The 24,631-nt window shown below is 39.0% G+C and overlaps 1 protein-coding gene across 7 annotated transcripts; it reads left to right on the forward strand.

Moving 5' to 3' along the window:
• LOC125771313 (rho GTPase-activating protein 68F) lies at positions 1-24,547 on the forward strand. Of its 7 annotated transcripts, none has more exons than XM_049441838.1 (9): positions 1-117; positions 1,389-1,593; positions 17,808-17,972; positions 18,866-18,951; positions 19,024-19,169; positions 21,342-21,504; positions 21,592-21,746; positions 21,842-22,044; positions 22,441-24,547. In XM_049441838.1, exons 2-9 carry the CDS (start codon positions 1,536-1,538, stop codon positions 22,956-22,958), a joined length of 1,494 nt encoding a protein of 497 aa, XP_049297795.1. In that variant the 5' UTR covers positions 1-117; positions 1,389-1,535; the 3' UTR covers positions 22,959-24,547. The 7 variants fall into 7 exon arrangements, with proteins under 7 accessions (XP_049297795.1, XP_049297789.1, XP_049297794.1 ...); XM_049441832.1 differs by having other exon boundaries at positions 4-130; positions 1,159-1,593; XM_049441837.1 differs by having other exon boundaries at positions 6-130.
• The last annotated feature ends 84 nt before the right edge of the window (positions 24,548-24,631 follow it).

Here is a 24,631-nt window from a genome sequence, read left to right on the forward strand (position 1 = left end):
GTCACATCGGTTCGCTCGCTCGTCGCGTTCCAAGGATTGTTTGGTTGATTCACACACAGAAAGAAGCTGACAAAAAGTGAATCGTTTTAGCTCGTCTGGGCCGCTAGTTTCAGCGCAGTGAGTGCATAAGGTTGCAGCTCGTTCGCAGTGCGTTCTAAATAATATAGTCGGTTGTGACAAAATAAATGCTTTGTGCGTGTTGAACTTGGTTGCCCTCCGTTTTTGGTCCGCTATTAACACCAGCCCTTGGGAACCTCTCCCGACGGTGCAGGACAGTGCAAAGGTGCAAGAAAAGGGCAAGAGTGCGTGTATCCGCACGCACAATATGCGATTATCACGCAATTAAGATAACGCACCATCGGACGGAATCCGTTGGCACGTTTCTATCGGAAGGAAATGGAGAAAGCATTGAACTAGGGAAAAGTTCTTCCCATGCGTGGGGCGTTTTCTCAACCGAGAATCAACAATCGAAACGTTCGAAACGATAAGAAGAAATTCCCTAGTAAATAAAGCAGAGCATTATATTGTGATTAAAAGATGTGTCTTTTAATGTACGGCAAAGGTTGCTTTATTTTGCACATTGAGGAATAAATTGATTCATTGCTTTCTACTGCTGTGCTCCCTAACGAACGAGACGAACGGTTGAGAATCACAAAAGGACATTGATCCTGTGGCAAAGTTTACCGACCCATCCAGCAAGATTACGTTTTGTGCGTTTATTTTATATTTTTAGGATAAAAATATCGAGTTTGCGATTCTTTCCCGTGCGTGAAAGAAAAGGAATTCAACATCTTAAATATCCCCAGCATCGATTAATCGACCATTTTAATCTAACCAAATCTTCAGTCTCTTTCCTTCTTCGTCGAACCAGACGACCTTGCGTATACGCGCGTGTTTGTATCCATTGTACGTGTGTTTCGCGTTAAAAGTGCACGTCGGTTTGGCGGATTTGTGTGGTCGATGTTTAGTGCCAACGGTTAAGATGGTATTTACCAAAAAAGGCAACCTGCCTCTAGTGCAGCAACGTTCGCAAAGGGTCTGAAGCGAAAGCGATATAAAAACATTTTTCACGCAAATGCACCGTGTGTTTATGTATCTCTCTCTGTGTATGTGTGTGCATGTGGCTTAATGTGTTCCTTTGTTGATCTTTGTTTGCAGCAATAATCAAAACAAGGATGTGAAGTGTTATCACAATGAATGATCATTGTTGAATGGAAATAGTCTTCAATGTGCTGCGTAATATGTTACAAAGGGTCTAAGCTGTTGTGTGTGTTTGCGTGTGTGTGTTTTGTTTTCTCTCTATGTGTGTACCGTTTGGGTCGCCCTTTCCCTCATTGGAGGTTGTGCACGATCACTGAATGATCCATGATTCTCGATCATCCAAAAAGGTTCCCCATTTACCGTCAGTGTGTTGTGCGTGTGTGTGTGATTTGATAGGACACGTTCTTATCAACTGACAGCAGTAGAAGTGTTCCGGTAGAAGATTTGTCGTACCGTCCCGTACCGACCCAAACTGAAAAGGGCACACATTCACCATGGACACCACCGTCGTCGATCAAAAAGGCAACGCTGGCCTACCAATGAAGCTGCCAGGTGAGTTAACATTCCACAACCCAAACCGGATTGATCGCGATCACGATCACGGAAAACCACGAGCTCTGTTCTTTTTCTCGCAGATTTGCATTACAATATCTTGTGGGTTGTGTGTTTATGCTTTGTGAATTCCATTCCTTTCACATTCACACACTGGTGGGACACATAGATTGGCATACGATCGAGTGAATGTAAACAAATGTCAACAACGGTTCAACTCTCCATCAAAGCTCGTGATCACTGATCAGATGTTTCCTTTCAAAGCAACAGAAGTAATTTAATTTCATCTCCACTCGGTTGTTGGTGACGTATCCTGCTTGGTACGTTTCTTACGTGAATCTTCACACGCGGCACAGATGACGAAGATGAGAATGATGATGATCATAATGATGATCGTGTCATGCGCAACAAATGGCCGTTGACGAAACACACGTTTGCAAATCGTCAACGTCAATTGTGTAAACAACACGCTACACCCATTCAGCACTAACGATCGTTTTTATAACAGTTTTTTAGCCTTGTTTTTACTCCCAAAGGCATATATCATCCGTTTTTATAAAACAATATTTTCTTACCAAAATAATAGTGCAAAATAAAATTGTAAAGTAAATTTGTCAACAAGTTTCCCCTCAAAATAAGAAGGAGAAAGATCATTCGCCAAGTTTAAAATTGAACCCAGAACAAGAAGGAACTAGGTATCTGTTAAGAAAATAGTAAAAATGTTCAGACTTAGAACAATAAGCATTAAACCACAAGCACGTTCTGGCGGTCATATTTTTGCGGTTTTCATTGTTCCTTTTCTTTGGCAACTGTCCCGGGTCAAATTTTTGGGTGGTCGGTAGAAAAAGCTAATCGCTTAAAAACACTTATAATTCATGCCAAACGGCGCATTGCGGAATGTTTGGCTTTTAGTTTTAGCAAAACCACAGAAAGAAAGAGAGAAAGATAAAGATGTACAGTACATCGGCATTATTTTGATGTTTAATCCTCTTGTCTATTCACGAACTGCAAAAGACCACAGCTGTTTTAGGGCTAAATGCAGGTGTAACGTCGGCTTAATATGCAAATAGATCGCACGTCCTTAATTTGTCTGCAAAAAAAGCTTTCCTCGCAAATGAACTATTAAGGTCCCGGGTAAGTTCCCCTGAAACCCTCTTAATCATTCAAACCAACATCGCACACCATTCCCGGCTTGCGTGAATATACTTGCGCTCAACATTAGATTAGTGTATCGTGAACGGTTCTCTTGGCCAAGCCTTTTCAACCGAGGCCATTCGTTACGGTTACCCCCTCGCAAGATAACTTTATGACCGATTCGTACGAACCATCACTCCCTCATCATCGTTGTTCACGCTTTAAACTTTTCCCATCCCAATCGTCATTTTCCCGCCCCCCGAAGGGGGTTCACCGAGAAGAAAGCGTTCCAACAGAGTAGCTCGGAGGTCTACTTTTGGGCCCGCTGCCTTACCTTAGATAGGTTGGCCACTGTGTTGTGCGCATTGCCGTTCCCTTGTTGTTGTCTTTCGTTTGCGGTCGATGTTTCCTTCAGCCACCTGCCATTTGGCCGTGGAGGACCAACGGTGCGAAGGTGGCGAAGGTGAAATCGCTAATAGATAAGGTAGTCCCCGCGTTTCAACCTTAATTGAAACAACAGCAGCGTTGGTGCTTTATTGCGCTATCCAGGGGAACCAAAAACGGTAGACAGACCACGGTGTTTGCTTGGTAGGATGCACCTGACATTGTGCACACAACCCCGAGCAGCTTAGATTGTAGTAATCGGGTGCATTTGGAGAGTTTTGTTCAAGACGAAAGATTAAGTTCCCGTGACCATTTTGCTTAAATCTTTTTTTTCTTTCTTTCCTCCCGCTCTCTTTCGTGATGTTTTTTGCAATATTTTTCAATTATTATTGATTCAAGTTGGCGAAATAAAAAGAGTTGCGATTACGGTAGCTGCTTGTTGTTGGCCTTTTTGATGGCTTTAATTATTACCGTTTTTTTAAACAAGATAAAAACAAAATCTAATAAGATTACTAATGAGCGAAAGTTTATTATGGTAAAAAAGAGCAGTTTTTTTATATTTTGCTAATAACATTAGCTAGTTGAGCTAGTTTGAATTCGCATTTGCTTTTGTCCCCCCTTCTCGGAAATGTCACAATTATTAGTCACTTTTGGTAAAGAATAAGAGTTTCACCTACGAATTGGTTTACGCGTGGGACAAACGCATGAGTCAACTTACCTCACCTTAGTTACAAATTCTAAATTTTGAAGGGTTACCTACCGATTTCGTGCTGTTTAATTTAATTTAGTAAAATTTATTCAATGTACCATTGAAGGGGGGGGGGGGGGGGTTACCATAAATGGTGGAATTAATGAAGGGAACTCACTCCCTTTTAACGCCCCGGGTTGGGAATTAAAAATGTACATGTAAATGTTTCGACAAAAAGTTAAATAAAATACGGGAGGTTTAGTATATGATGCGTAAGTGAAAAAAAAACTAAACAAATAATGCGGGATGTGCAAATGTGTGTCAGGGATTTCCCATTTAGCCATTTAAACTTTCAGGTGTGTCGAAGGTTAAAAGCGGTTGAACATTCAAACCATTGCGGAGGGTTAAGGTTGTACCGGAACTGGTATCACACCCCGTTGGTAAGGTGTGCCATCACCTTCATCGTCTTTTTCTTCTCGTATCGTCTTATCATCGCGGAAGCTCTCGCGTGTGAAACGCATTAAAGAAGGTATCATTTACTGCAGTGTGTGCAGCGCGTTTTGCTGATGCAGAAATGCGGTACAAAGCGTCTGGCCAAGACAGATTGTCTTGAGACAGATAAGCAATTATGATAGCTACGTTGGGAAATGAAACATACTTCCTTTTCATTCGCTTCAATCACATAAAAAAAGAGACGATAATGCATTCTTCCTCCGTGCGTTCCATCTAACACACACATGTGGCATAGGGAAGAAATTCAATTCCGGAGAAGCTAATACACCATACACCATAAACTCACCACCGGTAAAGGGGTAAAAATAAGTAAGAAAAAAAAGAATGACACACGTTATTTCCTGCGGTACCAAATTCCAGAAGCGCGACATAGCGAAGACTCCACTTCCTACGGGACCGATGATTACCGTTGGGACTTGTTTTTATGCTTCCCTCCCCGCAATAGCTTTTGTATGGTTGAATTAGAGACAAAAAAGAAAATCAGCGAATCAAACACCGTACACACCAACTGTCAACCGATGGGACATCGAGTTAGGCCAACCGGAACGGTGCAAATTTCTAACTGGCTGGACAAGAAGATTTTATGCTACTTACAAGAAGGATTGAAGGTAGAAGAAATTGGGTGGAAAATGCGTGACACACATACGCACCAACCGTGCGACGTGGACGGTTTGTTTCTGGAATGGAACCAAGACACGTGTGCATGGAGTGCCGTTTAATGCGAAAATCTCTCACCTCAGTTGGTGATCTCTGGCAATAAGTAAAATGGAAATTGAGGAAAGCCCACTTCATCTAATTAAACTTTAGACGGCCCGGTGGTGTATGTGATAAACGGGGCCGGCCCACACAAGGCAGGACCGTTGGGGTTCAAATCCCATCCGCACCGTCTCCCCATAGCATGGACTGACTATCCTGCTATGTGATAAAATAAGTCTTGATACGGCCAAGGCTGTTCTAACCGAGTAAAAAAAAATCAAACTTGAAACTGTCCTCTCTCTCTCTCTGCTTTTATCGAAGTACTACCCTTTTTCCCAATCGGGATTTGAACTCACTCCTTCGTTGCACTTACCTGTGAGTGAATGCGTAGCGCTATTGTAGCTCCCACAATATGTTCATATAAAATTCATTTAAAAAATAATTTTAATCGTAATTCGTGTTGTAAGAAAATTGTGTTTTTTTACAGGTGTGTTTAATCCCACCTCGAAAAACGTTGAAGAATAAAAGTGAAATGTACAAGGTTACAAACACGTCATAAAATTAATGCTTACCCTTCTTGGCCCTTTCTTTATCCACCTGTGCTGAAGCGCTCCTTTCGCACCAGAAGGTCATATGTTAATCGTTTACGTTTATTTATTTTTTTGGGGGTTAACCTTGGCCACCTCCGTATACCGCCAGCAGCTCTAAACCAATTTCTGTACGCTGGAAAGTTCGACCGGTTTTAATAGACCGGCGATTTTCTTTCTCCCTTTTTTTTTTGTTTTATGGCGTTTGTGTTATTTGACACAAGAAAAAAATCGGAGAGTCGGTGTTAGGGTTAAAATACCTGCCGGCAAAACTCGATGCGTTAATGGAGCCGGCGATTCCGGTGGGATTGTTAGTCAGATCGATAAAGTTTACGTTTTTTCTGTGTGCTTGAATACTACTTTCAAGCTGGCGAAAGGTTATATGGTGTGGGACACAACGTGCATAAGTTGAGTTTTGTTGTTACTTTTTTGTGTTTGAAATTTAATTGGATTATTTCTGTTTGGATTATTTTCCCCCCCACCCAGGTACGCACAAATATCCATCGAAGAAGTTTCCAAAACATTACTTTTGAATGGTGTATAGTACTATTAACGTGAAGGTGCTTCTGTTCATGTTGCTGAAACGTGTTTAATGCTAGTCTGATTAAACTCCCCCCTTTAAGTTTTCTGTTCCAAGCATTCCATAAAGTTATGCGTTGTCATAAATATGCAATGGCTTATGGTACAGAAGAAAACCATGTGAAGTTAAATTATTCCACCATCTGTACGTTACCGGGTTTTGATGCGAACGTGTCAATCCGTCGACAGGCAGTTGAATTCTTTACAATCTTTTTAAGCGGCTTCATTAGGACAGCAAGTTATGCCATTAAGAAGGAAGTTTTTGTGTTGGTGAATAGGTACAAATTGAGATCGCCATTTGCTAGAATGGATGAATCGGGCACGTTGCTAGTTTGGTGGATTTTCTTATGTATTTATGCTTGTGTTTAGTTGGTTGAAATTTATTTTCGGACATGTTCAAATGATTTCTTCCTAGCGGATGATAAATTACAGATGACGGGTGTTGTATAAGTATAAGAAGCAAAAAAAAATCCAGTAGAAATTCAACGAAGCGAATAATTTATTTTTTTTGCTAAAAAATGTATAATGATGATCAAAAAGGAATACAAATATTGCATAATTCCCACGTAATTCGTTTCGGACACGAATGCGTTTCACTTCCTACCGAAGATGCTCAACACAATTATCGGAATTTAATTTTTCCATCACCTCTGGATCACAACCGATCCGCGATGGATGGACATCCAGATTTTCGAAACCTTTATTTTCTAACCGATTGATCCGTGGAAACCGGACATCATCAATGCAGAGCGCGGCAGATGATCCACCTTTTTAAAACCTTACGATAGGGCATTAGGAACCGCAAATGTGCTCCATCATTACATCGGGGGAACTTCCAGGCCGGAAATGAATGCTTACATGACAATTTGCTTTCGTTTGTGTTCAACGAAGAGAGACAAGTCTGTTGGTCGCGCAAATCCATCGTGGAATAGGAACGAAGATCTGGACAAAGGAAATATATACACTTTCCTACGAGAGAAATAATACGAACCGGAAAATGATGAAGGAGGATGGTACCTTCATTCTATGTGTGTTTGGTGGTGGAAAATGGAAAATGGAAAAATTGTGTCATCACGCGGTATTGTTCGCATGATCCATCTTCCACTATCTCCGCGACAGTGACACTTGAGAAAATGGATTTGTGACGCTTCCGAGTGTTGCGGTTATCTGGTGTACCATTCGTCAACATGATTATCATCATTAGCATCATTAAGCTCGCATTTCTGTATTTGATTCGGAAAGTAAATATGGTTGCACTGTAAAGTTGCTTTATTATGGTCCCATGATGGTGGTCCTAAGGTTTGCTTTTGATATCAAGAAGTACGTTTTCGTACGCAAGACGTGTTTAAATGTACATTAATCTGTTCTATAAAAAAACTACTTCTTGGTTTCTGAAATCTAAATAACATTAGAAAATTGATTTAACTTCAGTCAGATCTTCATATCACTCCCGCGGGAATCGACACGATTACCAAATGTTACGTATGGGAGGGATTTCCCGAACAAAAAAAAACCCTATCCCCTAAATTTGTTCAAGGGTTCAAGGGAAAATGTTCTATTTTCTCACTACCCAAAATGGTTGTCCCCTCATATTCTCAATTTCTCTATTCCCTGTGTGTACAAATGCAACATATTATATGAATGTACAAACGGGAAGAAAAATGTGTTTTTTTAACTTTATGTAGAACCTTGGATTGCAACACGTGTAATCATGGTATAAATTAGGGAGTTTTTTTCCGCAAACATTTACAAAAGAGGAGCACGCAATAGCAAAATTGTCATTGTTGGGTGCACTACTACTAGACATGTTATTAGGTTTGGCAAAAATAAATAAATAATTTAATCACTTTGCTTGTACGAACGACGAACCCCTCAATATGTTCTACCAAACCCAACGAATCAATGTCCGAATTCTTCCATTACCGGTATTGAATTGGGATTTGTCTGACCTCTTTAGGGAGTGGTGACGAGTTCACCAAGGGTCATATTAGTTTGGTACACACTACCTTAAGTTAACCCATTCAATTGCAATTTTGCTTGAAGCTTGAAGTTTATAGATAAACGTTTTATCTAAGGTTGAGGATGTCTATTAATTGGCGGAATATATCTAAGATATCGCTTTTTTAGAGGACTTCTAGGAATTCAAATGTCCATTGAAGAAGTGATGAAGATCTCGCACAGTTCCTGAAATTTAAAAAAAACTGTGACGTGGAGTTCAATCAGCTAATGAACCGGAGTCAACGGCTTTTAGTGATCAGTTGATCACTTCAAGTTAAAATTCACAAGTTTCGTTTTTTGTTGAGGATATTGTAAAGTCTTGCATTCTGATACCTTAAACTAGAAACAAATGTCTTGTTGTTTTGACTTACGAAATAACAAAATCACCAGACGCCATCGCAGCGGAATGAATGTAATTCGTACAAATGCACGCATTATGCAACAGTTTGATCCAAATGTGTCAAGAATAGCACCCAACTACTAGTTCTCACACCACATGGCGGTTTTTTAAATGAAACGTTTGAGAATAAGCAGATCTCCGAGCTTTGGGCGGTTCATTGTCTGCGGGAAAAAAGATTGTAAAGAAATCCCAGAAACTCCAGGACCCAACTGTGACCATCAGCATTAGCCTAATGGGTGTTCGGAAATGTCAAGAGAGAAAGTACTCGAAAATGAACTCTGGCCTAAGGTAACAGTTGTGGGGATGATTCACTTCAGCGATGTTTCAAGTGCGTTTGGTGTCGATAGACGTTCAAGATATGATGACGTCGATGTTTGACGATGAACACCATTGGATGATGATGATGATGATGATGAAGTGTCACGCCAAGGTTCACCCAAGTGTTTCCTCCCCAAACACACAAACACACACACACTTGATAAGTGATTGATGCCCTTCGTTAATGTGAAAATGACGTGACATTGGCATTTAATATTTGACCCTCGGGAGAGCTCTGGTTGACGATTGCGGGAAGATGAAAGCGGATGAGGAATGCATTTTTGTATATTTTTCACAAACTTTCCCACTGGAAGATTCAAAACAGTCGTCTCAACAACATACTCAACGTAGGTCGTACAAAGGTTAACCGCATCATTTTGTCCGTTTAGTCTAGAGATGTGCAAAGTGAGTATGAGTTAGCTAGAGAGTTGAAACGTTGTATTGAACGAGTTTCGTTCACTCACCACGAGGAGTTTTAGTGACTCTTTTACTTACTCACTCATGAGTTTAAGCATGTAGCCGTGGTGAGTCGAGTTGCAAAAAGAGTAAATACGTGAGTTGAAACGAAAATGTGCGAGTAAGTTGAACGAAAATGTGCGATTTTTTTATATTTTTTATTCTTTTTTTTGTTTAAAGCATTATTTGAGTGAAAAGAAACTTTTTTGAACCAATTGGTATTAAAATAAATCAATTTAATTTTTTTTGCAAAATTTCTCAAAAAAATGGCAAGGGGTACCCCTTATGAAATTTTCGAGTTGAAATTTTTTTAAAATTTTTTTTCTGATTTTTTATTCTTTTTTTAATTTAAAGCATTATTTGAGTGAAAAGAAACTTATTGAAACAAATTTGCGTTTAAATATATCACATTTATACATTTTGCTAAATTGCTCAAAAATGAGGAAAATTTTACATTTTCTCAAACAGGGTAAGGAACTTGGTTCCTCGAATAACTTCCGACACAGACATCTGAGAACATGGCCGTTCAAGAAGAAAATGTAGCCATTGATGCCATCTATCGACCACAAGTTAAAGATTGGCGATCCGTTGGATACCGACCGAGTTATAGGCAAAACTTGGTGAAAAAATGAGCCTGATGAAATTTTCAAATTTTTATAATTTTTCAATTTTTTTATAATTTTTTGTTCTTTTTTTGTTTAAAACATTATTTGAGTGAAAAGAAACTTATTCCAACCAATTGGCATTAAAATAAATCAATTTAAATTTTTTTTGCAAAATTTCTCAAAAAAATGGCAAGGGGTACCCCTTATGAAATTTTCCAGTTGAAATTTTTTTAAAATTTTTTTTCTGATTTTTTATTCTTTTTTTAATTTAAAGCATTATTTGAGTGAAAAGAAACTTATTGAAACAAATTTGCGTTTAAATATATCACATTTATACATTTTGCTAAATTGCTCAAAAATGAGGAAAATTTTATATTTTCTCAAACAGGGTAAGGAACTTGGTTCCTCGAATAACTTCCGACACAGACATCTGAGAACATGGCCGTTCAAGAAGAAAATGTAGCCATTGATGCCATCTATCGACCACAAGTTAAAGATTGGCGATCCGTTGGATACCGACCGAGTTATAGGCAAAACTTGGTGAAAAAATGAGCCTGATGAAATTTTCAAATTTTTATAATTTTTCAATTTTTTTTTCTTTTTTTTGTTTAAAACATTATTTGAGTGAAAAGAAACTTATTCCAACCAATTGGCATTAAAATAAATCAATTTAAATTTTTTTTGCAAAATTTCTCAAAAAAATGGCAAGGGGTACCCCTTATGAAATTTTCGAGTTGAAATTTTTTTAAAAATTTTTTTCTGATTTTTTATTCGTTTTTTAATTTAAAGCATTATTTGAGTGAAAAGAAACTTATTGAAACAAATTTGCGTTTAAATATATCACATTTATACATTTTGCTAAATTGCTCAAAAATGAGGAAAATTTTACATTTTCTCAAACAGGGTAAGGAACTTGGTTCCTCGAATAACTTCCGACACAGACATCTGAGAACATGGCCGTTCAAGAAGAAAATGTAGCCATTGATGCCATCTATCGACCACAAGTTAAAGATTGGCGATCCGTTGGATACCGACCGAGTTATAGGCAAAACTTGGTGAAAAAATGAGCCTGATGAAATTTTCAAATTTTTATAATTTTTCAATTTTTTTATAATTTTTTGTTCTTTTTTTTGTTTAAAACATTATTTGAGTGAAAAGAAACTTATTCCAACCAATTGGCATTAAAATAAATCAATTTAAATTGTTTTTGCAAAATTTCTCAAAAAAATGGCAAGGGGTACCCCTTATGAAATTTTCGAGTTGAAATGTTTTTAAAATTTTTTTTCTGATTTTTTATTCTTTTTTTAATTTAAAGCATTATTTGAGTGAAAAGAAACTTATTGAAACAAATTTGCGTTTAAATATATCACATTTATACATTTTGCTAAATTGCTCAAAAATGAGGAAAATTTTACATTTTCTCAAACAGGGTAAGGAACTTGGTTCCTCGAATAACTTCTGGCACAGACATCTGAGGGCATGGCCATCCAAGAAGAAAATGTAGCCATTGTTGTTATCTATCGACCACAAGTTAAAGATTGGCGATCCGTTGGATAACGACCGAGTTATAGGCAAAAATTGGTGCAAAAATGAGGAAAATTTTACATTTTCTCAAACAGGGTAAGGAACTTGGTTCCTCGAATAACTTCCGACACAGACATCTGAGAACATGGCCGATCAAGAAGAAAATGTAGCCATTGATGCCATCTATCGACCACAAGTTAAAGATTGGCGATCCGTTGGATACCGACCGAGTTATAGGCAAAACTTGGTGAAAAAATGAGCCTGATGAAATTTTCAAATTTTTATAATTTTTCAATTTTTTTATAATTTTTTGTTCTTTTTTTTGTTTAAAACATTATTTGAGTGAAAAGAAACTTATTCCAACCAATTGGCATTAAAATAAATCAATTTAATTTTTTTTTGCAAAATTTCTCAAAAAAATGGCAAGGGGTACCCCTTATGAAATTTTCGAGTTGAAATTTTTTTAAAATTTTTTTTCTGATTTTTTATTCTTTTTTTAATTTAAAGCATTATTTGAGTGAAAAGAAACTTATTGAAACAAATTTGCGTTTAAATATATCACATTTATACATTTTGCTAAATTGCTCAAAAATGAGGAAAATTTTACATTTTCTCAAACAGGGTAAGGAACTTGGTTCCTCGAATAACTTCCGACACAGACATCTGAGAACATGGCCGTTCAAGAAGAAAATGTAGCCATTGATGCCATCTATCGACCACAAGTTAAAGATTGGCGATCCGTTGGATACCGACCGAGTTATAGGCAAAACTTGGTGCAAGAATGAGGAAAATTTTACATTTTCTCAAACAGGGTATGGAACTTGGTTCCTCGAATAACTTCCTACACAGACATCTGAGGGCATGGCCATCCAAGAAGAAAATGTAGCCATTGATGCCATCTATCGACCACAAGTTAAAGATTGGCGATCCGTTGGATACCGACCGAGTTATAGGCAAAATTTGGTGAAAAAATGAGCCTGATGAAATTTTCAAATTTTTATAATTTTTCAATTTTTTTATAATTTTTTGTTCTTTTTTTTGTTTAAAACATTATTTGAGTGAAAAGAAACTTATTCCAAACAATTGGCATTAAAATAAATCAATTTAAATTTTTTTTGCAAAATTTCTCAAAAAAATGGCAAGGGGTACCCCTTATGAAATTTTCGAGTTGAAATTTTTTTAAAATTTTTTTTCTGATTTTTTATTCTTTTTTTAATTTAAAGCATTATTTGAGTGAAAAGAAACTTATTGAAACAAATTTGCGTTTAAATATATCACATTTATACATTTTGCTAAATTGCTCAAAAATGAGGAAAATTTTATATTTTCTCAAACAGGGTAAGGAACTTGGTTCCTCGAATAACTTCCGACACAGACATATGAGAACATGGCCGTTGAAGAAGAAAATGTAGCCATTGATGCCATCTATCGACCACAAGTTAAAGATTGGCGATCCGTTGGATACCGACCGAGTTATAGGCAAAACTTGGTGAAAAAATGAGCCTGATGAAATTTTCAAATTTTTATAATTTTTCAATTTTTTTTTCTTTTTTTTGTTTAAAACATTATTTGAGTGAAAAGAAACTTATTCCAACCAATTGGCATTAAAATAAATCAATTTAAATTTTTTTTGCAAAATTTCTCAAAAAAATGGCAAGGGGTACCCCTTATGAAATTTTCGAGTTGAAAAATTTTTAAAATTTTTTTTCTGATATTTTATCCTTTTTTTAATTTAAAGCATTATTTGAGTGAAAAGAAACTTATTGAAACAAATTTGCGTTTAAATATATCACATTTATACATTTTGCTAAATTGCTCAAAAATGAGGAAAATTTTACATTTTCTCAAACAGGGTAAGGAACTTGGTTCCTCGAATAACTTCCGACACAGACATCTGAGAACATGGCCGTTCAAGAAGAAAATGTAGCCATTGATGCCATCTATCGACCACAAGTTAAAGATTGGCGATCCGTTGGATACCGACCGAGTTATAGGCAAAACTTGGTGAAAAAATGAGCCTGATGAAATTTTCAAATTTTTATAATTTTTCAATTTTTTTTTCTTTTTTTTGTTTAAAACATTATTTGAGTGAAAAGAAACTTATTCCAACCAATTGGCATTAAAATAAATCAATTTAAATTTTTTTTGCAAAATTTCTCAAAAAAATGGCAAGGGGTACCCCTTATGAAATTTTCGAGTTGAAAAATTTTTAAAAATTTTTTTCTGATATTTTATCCTTTTTTTAATTTAAAGCATTATTTGAGTGAAAAGAAACTTATTGAAACAAATTTGCGTTTAAATATATCACATTTATACATTTTGCTAAATTGCTCAAAAATGAGGAAAATTTTACATTTTCTCAAACAGGGTAAGGAACTTGGTTCCTCGAATAACTTCCGACACAGACATCTGAGAACATGGCCGTTCAAGAAGAAAATGTAGCCATTGATGCCATCTATCGACCACAAGTTAAAGATTGGCGATCCGTTGGATACCGACCGAGTTATAGGCAAAACTTGGTGAAAAAATGAGCCTGATGAAATTTTCAAATTTTTATAATTTTTCAATTTTTTTATAATTTTTTGTTCTTTTTTTTTGTTTAAAACATTATTTGAGTGAAAAGAAACTTATTCCAACCAATTGGCATTAAAATAAATCAATTTAAATTTTTTTTGCAAAATTTCTCAAAAAAATGGCAAGGGGTACCCCTTATGAAATTTTCGAGTTGAAATTTTTTTAAAAATTTTTTTCTGATTTTTTATTCGTTTTTTAATTTAAAGCATTATTTGAGTGAAAAGAAACTTATTGAAACAAATTTGCGTTTAAATATATCACATTTATACATTTTGCAAAATTGCTCAAAAAATGCTAAGGCTATAGCTTTAGGAGCAGTGGCGGATCAACCTTCTCGGAAGCCCTAAGCGGAATGGTAATTGGGCCCCAAAACTAAAGGATCTATAGCGCATAGATGCACTATGACCGATCGGAGGAGCGTCAAAAATTTCGGGGCCCCTTTAGACTCACCACGGCTACACTCATGCTTACACTCATGAGTGAGTAAAATGACCGAACCTTCACTTATACGTTTATGCCGGATTGTTTTTATGACTCTAAAGTGAGTCGTTAAACGAGCTGACTCCTAATAACGACTTATTCACTCTGAGTTGATTCAATAAAAGAGTTGTTGATCTCATCTCTAGTTTGGTCGAGGTAGAGGAGTGCAAATTCCACCCCACCAACAGCGTGTTTAAACTGTACCCAATTCTTCACCAACAATTGTTTGTTTTTACTTGACTCCAGTTGATTTCTTGTAGACGAAACGTCTCTCTAAACTATGATTGGGCTTTGGGGGAAGTTTGAGGGTGTAGAAAACCCAAACAGGTTGTTGTTTGCACGACACGGCTAGAATCACAGCACCAATGCAACAGATGCCGGGGGTGGTTTTGTGCCCCCTTCAATCAAACAAACATTCTCAACCTACATGGGTGTGTGCGTGCTTATTTGTTTCTCTCTTTCTTATGTGTGTGACACAATAAACCGTCATAACAGCATTACAGTAACGCAAGCGCGCACCCGCCACGATCATCCACATTCGCGCACGCACATTAGTGTCATCGTTTCGTGGGGTGTCTTCCTTTATTATTAGCCCAGGTGGGAGAATCGCATAACCGATGCTTCTGTTCCAATTCTCCCCCACTTGAAGGTGTGTTTGAAATGTTGAGGTTGAGGTAACAAAGAAGAAAATCCAAAGCAACTAAAAAACAACAACAAAAAAACGGTTGCATTTTTTTTCGCGGACACGCACGTTACTTTGGAGCTGTTGCAGTTGATTTCCGCATTGTTTCACCAGCGCGAACATCACCTCAAACACGTCGAACAGACGGCGCACCACCAGCAACAAACACGCGCGGCAAGATATGGAGCACTCTGCGCATAATTAACGTGTGCAGTCCCCTGCATCGCCACCGTGGCCAGTTGGGTTAAGTAATTTGTATCGGTGCTTTGCGTTTTTCGTTTTGTAGGAAGGTTTCATTCTTTTCCAACAGAATTTTATAAAATAAAGAGTTCAAGAATAAAATAATTTTTATTATCTTTAAAACGACCCGGAATTTCCCGGAAAATGTGTACCAAAAATCATAAAAAGATCAAAATAGTTGAAGAATGACACAAAAGTTTCATAATACAATCCATAACTCTAACGATATTAAAACACATATCCCTTATTGTGGAACTAAATGCATAAGCACAATACATGCAGCCACCAGATGTTGCAGCGAGCAATTATGCAACGACGAAGGAACCTAAACGCTACGGCCCAGACCCGAATGCTTCTTTGGCAAAACATGCGCAGCTGCATGTAACTAATGGGTGGCTAATGGTGCAGCCCTAGGCACCCACGGGCCAATTTGTGATGGGCGATAATACGTGGGTAATCCACTGATCCACTGAACGCGTGATGGGAGCCGCCGCACCGTCAGGTGGACAAGGGAAAACCCGAACCGTAGAAGCAATGTGTAACCGAATGCACTTTCCCTGGCTCAATCGCAACCCGTGTTGCCCACACGACGGCCTTGCGCGCCGGTTAAACACGACGCAGCCCACTGTATCGTGTTTTACATGATGTTTCTATTAACGCCTACGGATGCGTGCAGTGACGACAATGCAGGAAGTCCACAGAACGCTCCAATATGGGACGATGTGTTCGCTTTTTCCCCTGTACATCTTCGGCTTTTATGTGTACAGTTTTAATTAAGATATGAAGACTTCTAGAAAAAGGTTCTTTCTGCTGTGATCTTCCTGATATTCTTTCGGGGCCTTTCATAAGTCCACGAACGGACATCCTTTATACACTTTCCTTTGCTTTCGATAGCTTTCCTAGCGAGCTCTGTCGTTAGATGAACGATAAAGGACGTTACTTCCTTATCATAACGGTTGGAGAAAAAACCAAATAGAAGAAAACGCCCGAAAGGCACCAAACTCCACCGTGGGTGGTTAATTGCATGGGCCAGAAGACGGGGTTTCTGGGTTTTCTGCCATGGAGCGTAGGGGGTCCACTGTAAGGACACTTAAGATAGCGCAACAAACGCTACAATGTAGGTCATTTCGTCCCCTTTGATCCATGGGCGGTGGAAAGATTATCACATTTGATTGGAAAACGTTTTAGTCCGTGAGCCAGTAGTTAATTATATCGGAACTTAATTATGTTCAACATGAAAGACATTAGGATAGCTGTGTATTAAGTGGTGGGAGAAACATTATTTGACAAGATGTAAAAGTGGTTTGACGGTACGGTCGCTTTTAGTAACGATGTTAAAAGCTTTCTATAAATAGTTCCATATTGATTTGTTGGAAGTAAATCGGATACAAAGTTTGGTGACGTTTTTGAAATTTGATCCATGCTTAATTTTTGTTTACCCGCATGTCCACCACTGTCCAGTGGCGGACTAAGCCAATTAACTAATTTGGGAAACTATTTAGTGTAAAGGTCACCTATTTAATGAGTGGTTATTATTCAATTAGTAAGGTATTTTTTGATATTGCTGAGGTTGTTTTAATTTAACGAACTTAAAGGACACTTTCTACTTCTTCAGATTTTTTATACCAACTACCAACTTTGTTTAATCAGATTGATCAGATAAGATATGTCTAAAAATTTATCTAAAAATATTCTTAAGCTCTAATTAGCTTCGATATATAAAATCGATCAAGTTTGGTGAGACAATTGTTAACTGAAGTTTTGTGCGTAACTCTGCTGTTTTTAGGGAAAGTAAAATTTATTTCCTGAGGTTTCTCTTACTATTTTTACAAGTGCGAAGACACGAATGACTTAGCTATATAAATCAATCCACTAGACGAAATTCCCCCTTATTACCTTTCACCGGCACTATTAGCCATTGCACGGTTCTTTCAAAACGATGGCAATGGAAAAGCATGAATTTGTGGGAGTCGTAAAGCAGGGAAGTAACAAACATATAAATCCAACCAGTTGCTATCGCTCGAACGACTCGAAGGTAACACGGACATTCGTCGTTCGTGGCAGTGCGTTTTATGTTGGTGCTCCAGCTTTACATAAAGCGTGTTGGTTGGACAAGAGAATAAAAATCCCACCCACCACGATGAGACGCGGCTTTCAGTGTTGATCGTGCCGTGTGGGAAATGGTAAAAACCACCAACGATGAAAGGAATTCTAACACCTTCGCAACGTGTTTAAATCGTGTTGTGGGTCATTCGGGGCGGACTTCAGACTACGATAGATGGAGCTATGGAGATTCCTCCAGCATGGGTAGAGAGACACTTTAACTAAATACCTTTACTTTTCGCTATTCTTTCAGGAGCACCATTGAATCCACCAATGATCGATTCGAACGAGGATCCACATCCGAGTCTATCCGATTGGCACGACTACGAACCGAACCTGGAGTTTGATGACACCGAGCTGACCCATCCATCGCCAGAACCGGGAACGACTACCGTGTTTGACGATATCAACTATTCCGGTATGTTTGGTGCAGTATTATACTGGAACTCTGAACGTCCTTCGAACAACTTCGGTTCGGATCAAATCGAAATGGTTTGGTTTTTGGCAACCATTCCAGGATGTCACTTTAATGGCGTCGGTGGTTAGGCACCGGACAAATATCATTCTGAACACAAAAAACATATCCCATTGCCTTCATAAAAGAGGCAGAGCTTTTTACAGTTCAAACCTGTTGAATATTGTGGCAAGAACATAGGTCACCACTGTGAGTGGTTACGGAGACTACTTTTTCGCTCTGGCTTATGCTAAATAATTCACCATTTGGCATCAATTCAAATGACAAATCATTCGCTGTTATGCTGCTTTGCCGTGGAGAGTACTTCGTATCAGCTAAATCGTGTAGCTGGCAAAGACTCCAACACTAAATTCGTGAACTCTTGTTTAGATCCATTATGGCGAATTAGATTTGGATGCCAGGAGAGTCGGCTACCTTAAAAGCGTTGTTGTGTACGTGATGATTTTAATTGGCCAAAATTCTTGGGTTTTTTTTGTGAGGAAAATAGTTTCATCTCATGAAAGATCGAATGAAATTGTACTATTTTTTTTATTTGATAATTTTTTTCCACGTTCTCTAAGACTCCTCTGGCTTTGAATAGCTCTGTCGATCGATACAATCACCCCTTGTGTTGTTATCTTTTGCTACAACAAGTTCCATATGTTTTGCTCATACTTCATCAGGCTTGTGTGTACTGATAAGCACCTCCGAAGGCTTGCTCCACTAAAATCGACAACACCCCATGTAATGATGATGTCAACCCGATACTAGTGTCGTGTCATAACGCATCGCTGACGGACCTTGCACGTTTGCTGTGGTATTAATTTTTTCGTGCCATTTTTGTTTTTGCTTTCCAGCCGAATTTGAAATCCCATCGGAGGACGAAATCATCAAAACCACTCTCGAGGCGGACAATTACGAGGAACAGCTGACGATGGTTGGGGTAAGTGTGGTGTGTGTGTGTTAAGGCCTGTGTACAGTGTACTAATAGCGCTGCATGTTAACATCTTTCCAGCACGACGAGAACGCCATCCGGAAGGATTTCAAGCGGCGAAAATTCATCGAATTCATCGGCACGGATAAGCAGGGCCAACCGATTATAGCGATCTACGCCTGCAGGTTACCGGAACGGAAAGATCTGAACTCGAATATTTTTATTGAGTGAGTAGTGGTTCCATAGAATGGGTAGAAAAAAATCAAACTTCGTAAGATACTCACGACGTGCCATATGCTATCGTGAAAGTGTGACTCAATTTGCTGTCCGTATTTCAACCGGTGGTTGCGAGAATCATCTTGCAAATGCTGTTGAAATCGGTTGCCTCCTATCGATCAGTTCTTGCACGATAGATTTACCCGGTTGAATCATATTGTTGGAAAACACAGTGAGAAGCACAAGTGTGTGACTTTGCTTCCGCAGTTCACGATGATGTAATGAGTGTCAAAGCGGTGGGTGTCATCGGTATAATTATAAACAACAACGACGAGGAAAGTAGAACTGCGAACACAATCCGGACTTACACGCCGGATAATGCTTTTCTCCTGTCGAATGTGTCTCGGGCGCCTGTTTTGGGGTGATGTAAAGTTAACCGAATGTTTGAAAAGAGAGCAATATACACCAAACACATGTTGGCCAAATGCTGTGTTCAGTCGGATGAATGTTTTCTTGTAATGGTTATGAATTTTGTTTTACATTTTCTCCATCCTTAAGTGGAAGCGTTTTGTATATATTATTTTATTTTCATTTTATCTGACCTCATGACACTTCTCCGGGAAATCCACACGATTTGACGTAAAATCATAAATAAAAGTTCATCAGAAAGTAGTAAAAATTAATCCTTTTTCACAGTAGTACCCTGACCTAGATTTTGTCGCACTGTGGACCATTTTCAAGTAAGAATAATTTTCCGGCACATATGCCGTCGTCGGTTCGTCTCGCAAATTCTCCGAACACAGCGTGTCTTGGGGAAGAAATAGACTATTTTTTCTCTTCTTATAATTCAAAGAAATCCTATAGTACATGCGACGCAAAACGAAGTAAAATGATATATTGCTCACACACTCCTCTCCGGGTTGTACAAAGCGAAAAAAGTCTGACCCATCAGATCGTTCTGGGAAAAAGGAAAACTCACACTCATCGTGCGAAATGGATGTGTACGGTTCGGAAAAGCGGTTCAACCATTTTTTTTTTAATGTCACTTCTAAACGATGGGATCTCTATCCAGGAAAGCGAGTGAAAGATAAACACCGATCATGCCGATTTGTTGGACGGTAAAATAACGAGGCCGTTGGTCCGAAAATAAAATCCCGCGGGATATTGCCGTTGGTGATGTTGTAATAGCTGCAAGAGACACCGAACTTAGAACAGGCCCAGCGCATTTCGTAGGTGACGACAAAACTATCTTCTCAAAACTATCGGCAAAAGGGCGAGCCAGCTACCGGGCATCCCGATCAATTAGCAACATTAGCTGAACGACGACCTCCACCGATATCTGTTTTTCACGGCTTAACTGCTCAAATTTCTTCCACCGAGGGTCGATTGTATGGCAACTTCTTCAGTACAGTATGCCCCACCATGCCCTAATGCCCTGAGTGTTAACATCTTGTTTACATTTGCGGCTGCAACGGAAAAAGAAACACATTTCCGAGAGTTTGTTGCGCCACCAGATGGACTAGAATGGCGCGGTAGTAAGGTGATGAAGATGCGGCTATTCGGAGGACGCCTATGACGTCTGATCTGAGATGTTGCTGTTTTTGCGAGACACATTGTGCCTCGCCCTTTCGCTCACGGTGCAACGAAATTTGTATCGCGTGTGGAGGAGAGGTTTCCCGTACTGCTATTCCCCTGTGCCCCTTCCTGGGAGGTAGTGTTTCGTCCCGAATCTCACCCACGGCGCACTTGACTTTGCTGTTGCTTTATTTTTATTTGGTTCGACTGGCTGTACTTCTCTCCCACCGAGAATTATGGTACGGGACCATTCGTTCCTTCGGCGCATCCGCTCATTATCCGTTGATGAGCGATTCGATCTCGTGTCTGTCTGAGGTCGTTAAGCAAAATCACTAGCCACGCAGCAGTACATTAGAACGATCGCTAGCGTGAAGACGTGCGCCAACGTGACGGCCGGACCGTTAAAGAGTTGGGCAATAGTGCCGTTGGGAAAGGGTTGCCATAGTGAAAGAAAAATAAAGAGTGAAATTGAATAATACTTTTTGTATGCAAAACATATCTCCCTAGTGAATATATATATTCTTGTGAGTTTAAAGTCTTACACTATCGGTGAAAGCAGTGTTGTGATGCAAATACTTATATTTGAACCATTTGTTCTGGTGTTGCAGTTTTATTATAAAATCGATGGAAGAATTCGTCCAGAATGACTACATCATCGCGTACTTCCACCAGGGTATGAAGGATAACAGCAAACCAGCGCTCCAGTTCCTGTGGAATTCGTACAAAGAGCTCGATCGAAGCTTTAAGAAGAACTTAAAGAAACTATACGTGGTGAGTAGGACACCACCCACCCAAGCATGCTGCCTCTCTAGCCTTTCAGCAATTGATTGATATTTTTCTTCTTCTCCTCCTTACCAGGTCCATCCAACCACGTTCATCAGAATGGTGTGGTTCTTCTTCAAACCGATCATCAGTGAAAAATTCAAGAGCAAACTTATCTACACAAGCAGTCTGGACGAGCTGAAACAATCACTCGGACTGAACACACTGAAAGTGCCGGATCCAGTACGAGAGTACGTAATGCGTAATGATATCCAACAGCAGAACACAGCCTAATCGGAAATCGGTTTCCTTTTCTCCCTTTTCTCTCCCACTGTTCCGTGGACAGATTCGACGAAAAGATCAACAACGGCACTCGATACACGCTGCGGGGCAGTAAATCTAGTCTGAAGAGTAGCCGGTCACTCGAGAACCTCCCCAAGTCGGCACAGTTCGGTGTGTCGTTGCGGTTCATCATCGAAAATAGCGCCTGCCTCAACTGTATACCGCCGATCGTGCGAAAGTGCGTCGACCATCTGTCACTACCGGACGGTAAGATGAGTTGTATTTGTCAGATATTTTATTCGCAACGCTAGAAATGTGTATTAATTTAAAGATTGTGAGTAATGGTACACAATTTGAGGCAGATTTGGATGACGCGCTGACGTTCTTTAGTATGGTTTTATGTGATGAATAAGATGCATCATTTAGGAATATTTTTAATGAGATGAGTTATACCTTGTACAAACGTAGTTAATCATCAATGTTTTGCCATAAACGAAGACTTACTTGTAAGCGAGGATTCGTTAAAAAACATCATGTGAATAGATCAGATCTACACAAAGATGTCTTAACTTAGCTGTTTAAGATAGTCTCGTATATACATAAAAGACCTTTAAGTTGGCGGTTCGGTTCAGCATCTAATTCACTATCTTCTTACCTTTCCAGTGGTCGAAACGGAAGGCATTTTCCGCCGATCAGGCAACTACGCACGAATAAAAGAGCTTCGCGCTAAGATCAATGCAGGCGAAGAGGTGCAACTATCCAACGAAGACACACACGTCGTAGCCTCGCTGCTGAAAACGTTCCTGCGCGAGCTTGAAGAACCACTGCTCACGTACGAGCTGTACGAAGACATTACCCAGTTCAGTGAATGGAAAACGGAGGAGCAACGTTCACGCAACGTCAAGCAGCTGTTACGCGAACGGCTACCGGAGGAAAACTACGAACTGTTCAAGTACATCGTCGAGTTTCTGGGCAAAATAATGGAGCGCAAAGATTTCAACAAAATGACCTCCTCCAATCTGGCGATCGTGTTCGGTCCGAACTTGATCTGGCCAAAGCAGGAACAGATGTCACTGGACGAGATTGGCCCCATTAATGCGTTCATTGACTACGTGCTGCAGCACCAGGACGACATCTACTTTGTGGATATCAACAAAAAGGATCGCGGTGCGTACGATTAACAGCGGCTGATCTAAGACGGCTCTCGCGGGTAAGGGTTGGTAATGGAGCGGGAGCCATCTTACGGTGGACGATCTACAAAAACACACATTGGAACGGAAACATTCTATTTTACAAGCGATAAATACCAAGTATATCATAGCTGTTTTTTGTGTAGAGATGTGTACGGTCTTGCGAGTGACCTTTCTCGCAGAGGAAACACTCCTACCAATTTATCTAGTGTTGGTCAACTGATAAGTAGTGCAGAATATGTTAGCTTTAAGGAACTCTTGAAGGAAGGTGTGAGTTGAAGCGCATGCGGACCGAGACTGTGTGTATAGCGAGGATTGTGTTTGATATAGTTGTAGCACAAAAGGGAACGGGGATAAAAGGGAAAATTCGTTTGGAAAGGCTCGAAACTAGAGGGAAGCTGCTTCGTAGGTGGTTTCCTTTATTTTTTGGGTTTCCTTTTCCTTCCATTTGTTCTAGTTGTGTAAGTGTAAGATGATTTTAAATGCAATTGAAACAGAGAGTGTAATACAGTTAGCTAGCTAGTGTGTAATGGGTTCGGTTGGAATTGAGGTTATGGATGCAGAACACAGATGTGAACAGATCTGAATCCTGCAGTTCCTGTGGTATTTGTGCAAGTTTGTGGTAAGATTATTGTAAAATGTATAAAGTAGCACGTTGGATAGCGTATTGGCAAGCGAGATAGTCAGAGAAATATGAATTGTTGATCATTTATTATTATTTTTTATTTTTTTTTTAGCGGAATAAATTCTAACAAGCGAGAGCTGCTAGGTAGGAAGAACGGAAAATAGTGAAGAAAAAGTTAACCATTACAAACCCAGAGTATCTGATTGTAGGGCCAGATGCATATCCTCGAAGAGGGAAAACCAAAGAAATCACGATAAAACACAAAAATTCCAGACAAACAGCACAAAACTTAGGGGAATTCATTTCCTCCCGTCCGTGTACAACGCCAACATTTGCAGCCATGTCCATAGAGAGAAGGCAAACTAAACTAGCTATCATCAAACAGGTAGCATCACGTTTCCATTACTAATTCATTAGTCAGCAAATCAATTCAGCAATAGTAGTGTGCGCAACCCGATTACACGAAAAAGAGAGGAAAATTACTGACGAAGGCCAAACCACAATTTTAATCGAGAATTTTAATATAATATACATAACAATAATGTGAGGGAAAACATGAAATCAACACGTATACATGGTGTTTTGGTTTTTGGAAAAGAACCTGGACGAGCAATTAATTGTTGCAATCTTAGAAGAACCCAATAAAAGGGCAACGGAAATTCTTCAAATACGGAATAAAAGAATTCGTTAAAGTCGGAACATCACCCATACTAAAATACAAGTGCAGGAAATTACAAGTATTAACACTAAAATCAATTATTCAATGATAGCGATGTAGGGGAGGCAAAATAATATCAAAAAACCATCCAAGTCAAACATACAATTCTCTACCCACGAACTTACACGCGGTGTAATGCCCTGGAGGCACATTTCCCGGGAGGATCATAAACTTTAACAAAAACATGTGAGATTCAAAACAAAAAAAAATCAATAAATTTACACACGTAATGAATAACTTCTTTTGGGTGTTGTTTCTTCCATACTGAGTGGGCAGTTAGCAATCCGAGTGGAGTAGATTCCGTCAAAGATCGGATACATC

The sequence above is a fragment of the Anopheles funestus genome, chromosome 3RL (assembly GCF_943734845.2).
Source record: "Anopheles funestus chromosome 3RL, idAnoFuneDA-416_04, whole genome shotgun sequence".
NCBI classification, from domain to species: domain Eukaryota; kingdom Metazoa; phylum Arthropoda; class Insecta; order Diptera; family Culicidae; genus Anopheles; species Anopheles funestus.